Raw genomic sequence first — 7,049 nt, 5'->3', positions numbered from 1 at the left:
TTTTTATAGCAGTAAAAAAAATTGTGAGCTCTTTTTAGCAATAATGCAATGGTGGTATTCTATATCTAAAAGCTTCTATTAAATAACAAGCCAGACTTAGTAACCGGAAAATAACATTGATGAGCTCTTTTGAGGTAAGTTTTATTTATGCGTATGTTCAATTCTTTTTTCTTTTTCATGTCATATATAGACACCGTCCAGTTCATTCTATGTCCAATTTTATTATTATTATTATTATTAAAAATCTATCAAATTTATGTGATAGTACTTCAAGAAAATTTTATATCATATAACGAATTGATTGAATTTTTTAATAAAATATCAAATAAAATATTAAAAATATATAAATTGTTAATAACTTTTTAAGTATTTCAAATTCAGAAAAACTTATCCATATAATGGATAAAATCATCATTCAGGTTGATAATGGAAATGAGAAGCGTTTTAGAGAGTTTGAGAATGCTGAAGCAAATTTGCGTGGTGGCATTGAGAAATTGGGTTCTGAAAACTCTGCGAAATTTGGTTTTGTTTTTTGTGCTAATTGGAGTGGTGGAGGTGTGAAATCAAATCCAGGAAAGGGAGAATCCAACGATTTTGTAATGAGTTTGGATGGTTGCAGGAGAGGAGGAGGAAAGGAGGGACTGGTGCCCAGAGTGGTAAAGATATAATAATGGATAAATTACATAAAATTATTTTATGATTTGAGATAAATTTAAAGTGACATTTTAGGTTTAAAATGTAACATTTAATTATTTTATATTTTATTTTATTATTTTTTCTCAAAATCGTGATTTTTTCTGTTATTTTCAAACAAAATTTCTTTTATTTTTTTCTGTTTCTTGTCCAACAATTCACACATTTTTCTCTCTCTCTAACATTCCAACTCTCTCACCTCTCTCTAATTTTCTTGCCTCGTCGTTCGATTTGACTGGAATTTTAATATATTGCTTCTCTCCCCGTGCTCTTCCTCCTCATGGTTTCAGATCTCCCAAAAAGTCACTGATTGCCATTCTCCACCGTTGCTCTGTCATTGTCACCATGAATGCCACTGTCGGTGCCAATCTTACCTCCTCTTCAATCAGTTTTCTCAAAGAATTCCTAGATCTTCTTAAGTCTAAACCCAGAGTCACAGATTCAAACAAAGCTGCCAGTCTCCTCTGCCATTCTAACACCCAAAATCACTCAAAAATGTTTCTCCTTCTTTACTACCTAGAGGAAACCCAAAAAGCTACTAGGGTCAACAACACCCGAAAGCCTCAAATATCACTACCCAACCGCACCCTTTATTTTTGCTTTGATTCTTGTTTGCCGGATCATTGTTGCTGGTTTTGATGGTGGTATTGGCACCAGTAAGGTGTTGGGTTCTAGGTAGGCGGTAGTAATGTGATGAATGTATGCTTTTTCTTCTATTGGTTGTTGTGTATTTGATGACTACCGAATCGAGTTTGCTAGTGGTTCTTGATTGTGAAGTGTTTCTGTGGGTTTTATGTTTTTGAACTATGATTGATTCCTTGTCCGTGTATTGTAGGCAATTGGGTAATAAGTGTTAGCAAGGTAGCAAGAAATGATGGTTTTTAATGCTTTACACGTTTTTGCCTTTGCTGCTTTGCACGTTTCTTGCCTCTATGTCCTCTTCTTGGTGCTGTTCAAACTTTCTAATTATTGGAGTGTCGCTGCTATTCGGGTAGAGACTAAGTTGAACGATTGGTGGTGATGGGGTAGGCTGTCAATGGTGAATTGGCAATGGTGTAGAAATGGCAGTGTTGGCTATGATTTTCGTAAGTAATGGTTTGAGAATGCTGGTAAACTTGAAATTGGTCACTAATTATTGGGTTTTACTTGATTACTTTCCCTATCTTTAATATCAAGATGGAGAACTTAATTTGTTTGGTTTCAAAGAAAGAGAATGAATTGATGATGAAGAAGGAAATTTTTTTTTTTAAATTTTCAAGACGGAAAAAGTAACATTTTGAACAACAAAGTAATAAAATGTTAATTGTTACATTTTAAATTTTAGAAACCACCTTAAATTTACCTCAAATCATAAGATGGTTTTATATAATTTACCTTACAGTAATTTAGAGTTTCCTTTTGCTTGGAATACGAGTGATTTAGCCTTAATTTTGGATTCAGGGAAGGGAGACTTTTACGAGACTCTCAAGGAGCAAGATTTGAATGTTGGTTTTATAAAATTTCATTCTTTCACACGCATCTAACTTCCCGCAACGAAGCGCGGGTTAAATTACTAGTATAATATTTCCTGAATAAATTTTACTGAAAAAAATCACGTGGTATAATATTTGTTGCCATGAGTTTTCAAATTCTTGCACTATCCTGCACGAAAAAACCATCCTGCTATCTGCTTCTCTTGGAAGACATCATTCTTGCATTTAAGCTGTGAATAATGCAAGAATTTGAAAACTCATCATGGCAGGAAATTCGTTAACTGGAGCCTAATGCGTTAGGTACCCTCTGAATTTAATTTAGTTATTTGCTATGATGATTTTCTCGTGAATGCAGTAGCAAGCTGGCAATCAATGGGATGAATGATGACGAGAAGCTGAAGGAAGCTGTTAATTCAAAGGAAGTTGAGGAATTCATGAAGATGCCACCTGGTGCAGCGGAATAACAGATAGGCTGAGCTGGCATATCAGCTGACTAAAGTAAGTTATATGAGAGATAATAGCTGTTTGACGAGGCAGTTGTCTTATTTGTATTAGGATTACCAAATTACCAGAATGTAATAGCCTTTTTGATCATGAAAAGAAAAATACGAGTCTCTGCTCTCTACTCTTCCTTCTTCTCTCCTTCTGGTCTATTGTCTTCTTCTTCCTTTCTTTAGCTTCCACTAATCACATTATATTGTGGCATTTACTCCTTTCGTATCAGATAAAAGATGATCAAGGTGCTTCTCCCACAGAAACCCCTACTCCAGCCTCTGATTCGTTAATAGATTATAACCAAGACACTTCCGTTCAAGAAAAATCAAGCTCATCTGTTGCATTCCGTCCCGATAATAAAAATGTTAATGGATAGAATATGAGATGGATAGAATATTTCATTTTCATCTCCGATTTTTTTTTTCATCTTATCAATTTCCATGCTTATATTCAATGAATATTTTAAGTATATCTTCATCCCCATCTCTATCGAATGTAACAGATATGAAAAATCCCCGTCCTTATAACTCATATTACATATTTCCATCCTCGTACCTTTCAAAATTTTAAAACTATATCCAATACTCATCCTAAAATTTAATAGACATCTATATTCTCATTCCCAATTTGAATAAAAAATCAGATTACCGATCAGATTTAGTAATTGACATCCCTACCCCAGAGTGATCCCAGGCAGGCTGTTCCAAAGCCAGAGGTTTCTGATCTTCTGGTAAGACTTGTCTTGAGCTAATACACTTGGTAACAATAGGTTCATTATTCTTATTTTTATTGTTACTTTACCTACCTGGTTACTTCTAGTGCTTTGACGACCCAACTCTTGCATTAACTAAACAAAAAATATTTTTTTTTAACTAGGAAATTTCAAGTGCTCCATATATATTTACTTGCAAAACAATATCCTGCATAGAAAACAACTTCCACGCCTGTATCTTGTGTCATTTCAAAGGTTGCCTTCATTTTTTTCTTACTGCATTTACCACCAAAGAAAATATTGCTAGTGACTATATCAACGCTGGAATGATACAGAATACAAGCCAGTGTTTGGATCTTTGACAGCTTTGAAGTCGTTCACACTCGTCCCAAATCAACCCAGAACAGAGTTGCCTAGTTCCTTTAGCTTTCCAGCTCAGAGTATGTACATTTATACATGGTTAGTGATGTATAAATGAAGTATGCATAAATATAAAAGCGTAAAAAGTGTCCCGTATGCTAGCTTCAACAATTCCACGAAGGATCTAAATTGCTAGTTCAACATACATAATTATACCATGAATATACAGCATCATGAAATAAAATTTAAGCTCAATATTCTCCCCATTTCTCTGAGACCGACCTGGATTGATCAAATATAAAACATAAGTTGCAAGAAAATGTCAAGTTCTCTTTGGCAAGAAAAATGCTTAGAAAAATATTAGTGACTAGAAACAAATGCCAACCTACTTCCATTTCCAATTAGGTTTCAAAGCCTACAAATAAATGCAAGATCCTAATAGTATTCATTGAACGGTATGCATCAAATTGAGATTGCACATAGCTAAAGTCAATCATTTGACATGGGCACTTCAAATCCATAGTGTTCAATTAGAGATTGAAACCAATAACCAATAAATCAGATGCTTATTACCATTTGAATTTAGTAGTAAAACCAAAAATAATCTAAATTTGTTTATGCGGTGCTTGGAAACGTGAAGTTGATATAGTATACTGAGTTTAGTTTCTTTGACACATTGAGCTAAAGGAAGTAGCTAACAAAAATAAAACTGTTATGCTCATTAACTCGGTCAACATGACCAAATTTCTTCAGGCGTCCAGCCAGTGCACGTTCAGATTGCCATCTTACTTCATTATAGAATTGGCTTGTCCCTCATCAAGGAAGGGATTGTCTAACAAATGACATCCCTACTAACGTCCTATCAAGGCATTACTTCAAAATTAAACACTTGGCCTCCAATTTATTTAGAACCATTAAATGTAACTCATGCTTGCTTGAAATCGTTCCAGGTACGTAAAAACTTAAGACCTAAACTTTGTCCTTCCATTGAAGCTTCCTCCACACACTTCACCTCTTTCCTCCTCAAAATACCTCGCTGACTTGAGCATAGAACATGGCCTGGAGAACCAACTCCTACGCCAGCCCTTGACTGTGCTTTCTGATTGCAGGTTCAGGCCACTTCACCTTCAACCTCTTATCAGCTCCTTCTAATTAAGACACTCAAAAATACCATCAACAACAATAATAAGATTAAGATATATAAATATTTGATATGTGATACAAGGGAATTTGTGTTTGGAAGTCTTATTCTTATCTAAAAATTTCAAATGCACTTTTCAATATCACATACTAAATGTTAGGAATTTGACTGTAATTATTTTTGCACACATTAGGTACATCCATTAGCATAACAACTTAATGTATGATTTTCAACACAACCTTGAATAATATAACAATGCGGGATTTTAGTGAATTCTCCCCCCTCCACTTCATAATAGTTTTTCAGGATATAATAATAATAATAATAATAATAATAATGTAGAGCAGTAAAACATCCATAACACAGTAAAAGGAATATGAAGATTATGATTTATGATCCAATACGGTAAGTATCAAGAAAAATGATTTGCCTTGCTTAAGAATGCAATACATGAGATGATCTTCGAGTGGAAAACCAAAAACGGAAAAGAAAAAAAAAAAAAAAAAGAAGAAGGAAGAAGAGGCAAATAAAAATGCAGATTTCAAGCTTACCAATCATCTCCTCTTTCATGTTTCTTTGTTTTGCAGCAGCCAGTGGATCCAGCCTGTGAATGGCCTTTCTAGCCTGGCCATTAGAAGGATCCAATTCCAAAACCTTCTTCATATCTGTAAATTTCATTTTATTTAAAAAAAAAAAAAATTCAGCAATCAAAATAATTACAAACATATATAGTGCTGACACATAAATCCAATCCTCCAGATGAAGCATTGGATAAATTTTCCCAAATACAGTTAACTAAATACATATTTCTAACCTTTTTGTAAAAAATTAAAAGAAAGAACAATAAAATCAAATGGAACTCACCAGCAATGCCAATGGCCTCTTCAAAGTGTTGAAGCTTTTCATGAGCTTCTCCTCGTCCGACAAGAGCTTTTACATAAGAAGAATTAAGTACCAAAGCCTTCTTACGCTCCTTGATGGTTTCCTCATACTTCCTCTAAAAATGTACATTTTTTAACATTAAAAAAAAAACAACGAATGACAGTTATTCAACTTGAAGAAGTAATAAAAAAAAGTACCAGCTTAAGAAAGCAAACAGTGCGATTCGAATGACAAATGGAACGAATTTCAATGGCAGTAGGCATCTCCACTGTAACTTGCAAAGCAAGATCGTACTGTAACACTGCCTCTTCGTATTGCCCGTTTCCAAACAATTTATTTCCTTCCATTTTCGTATCATTTGCTTGTGCCAAAATTTTCTAGAAATAGTATTTTTTATAAAAAAAAAATTAGCTATTTTGTTTCATTTTAATGATTGATTAAGCAAAAAAAAAAAAAAAAGCTCTTGGAAAGAAGAGAGAACCTCGTTCAGTTGGTCTTCGTTTAAGGCATCTTGATAAGAAGCGGGACCTTTCTGCTCAGAAGGTTGTTGATCGTGTTGGGAATATTGACTCAAATCCCATAAGAGATTTGTTTGAGATTTGTTAGAGATTTGTTTGGGATTTGTCAGATATTGCTTAATAAACAAGAAGACTTGCATAAGAAGAATTTCAAGAGAAAGAGGATTCTTAATAGGTAGGTTTGACTTGCAAGAGAAGAATTCTAAAAGGAAAGAAATTCTTAATAGGCAAATTTGACTTACAGAAGAAGAATTCTAAGAGGAGAGGGATTCTTAATGGGTAAGTTTGTATGGTTATAAATAGGTGAAGTCTCTACAAGATTAGGTATGAGAAAAAAGATGTAAGAGAGTTGTAGGGTTTTGTGGGATAGATACCCCATAGGAGTATTGGGGCTCTACGTCTTATGGGTTTATGTTTGTTTGGGTAGAGAATACTTCATAGGACTAGAGGAGATTGAGAGTGTCTTATGAGTATTGATTGTTGAGTGAGGTTGATGATTTGATGTAAGTTTGTAATTCTCTACAACTAGTGGATCTTGTTTCTCATCCGTGGATGTAGGTCAGTTGGACCGAACCACGTTAAATTATTGTCTCTTGTGTGTTTGATTTATTGTTTGATTTCGCTTTCGCTGGTGTGATTGGATTGGAGGCTTTTAGCCCAACAAGTGGTATCAGAGCTGTGGTGATCCCCAACAAATGGTATCAGAGCTGTGGTGTTCCCCAACAAGTGGTATCAGAGCTGAAGCTTCGAAACGTGAGAAGAGTTGAAGATTCAAG

General features: G+C 34.4%; 1 protein-coding gene and 1 long non-coding RNA gene across 3 annotated transcripts; one reads left to right on the top strand and one right to left on the bottom strand.

Moving 5' to 3' along the window:
• Positions 1–636: 636 nt before the first annotated feature.
• Positions 637–2,794, top strand: LOC111285773 (uncharacterized). Its single transcript, XR_016342928.1, has 2 exons — positions 637–1,368; positions 2,521–2,794. It is a non-coding gene; the product is annotated as an uncharacterized LOC111285773 (long non-coding RNA).
• A 1,478-nt stretch (positions 2,795–4,272) lies between these two features.
• LOC111285774 (uncharacterized) lies at positions 4,273–6,576 on the bottom strand. Of its 2 annotated transcripts, XM_022875376.2 has the most exons (5): positions 6,237–6,576; positions 5,953–6,132; positions 5,738–5,870; positions 5,425–5,538; positions 4,273–4,880 (listed from the first exon to the last, which is right to left on the bottom strand). In XM_022875376.2, the coding sequence occupies exons 1-5, from the start codon at positions 6,411–6,413 to the stop codon at positions 4,807–4,809; spliced, it is 678 nt and encodes a 225-aa protein (XP_022731111.2). In that variant the 5' UTR covers positions 6,414–6,576; the 3' UTR covers positions 4,273–4,806. The 2 variants fall into 2 exon arrangements, with proteins under 2 accessions (XP_022731111.2, XP_089618509.1); XM_089762383.1 differs by lacking the exon at positions 4,273–4,880 and having other exon boundaries at positions 5,222–5,538.
• Between the last annotated feature and the right edge of the window lie 473 nt (positions 6,577–7,049).

Source organism: Durio zibethinus, chromosome 6 (genome assembly GCF_047325235.1).
Source record: "Durio zibethinus cultivar Kanyao isolate XHJ-2024 chromosome 6, ASM4732523v1, whole genome shotgun sequence".
Lineage (NCBI taxonomy): Eukaryota > Viridiplantae > Streptophyta > Magnoliopsida > Malvales > Malvaceae > Durio > Durio zibethinus.
Note: the sequence above shows the minus strand (reverse complement) of the source record. Positions and strands in the feature narration are given on the sequence as shown.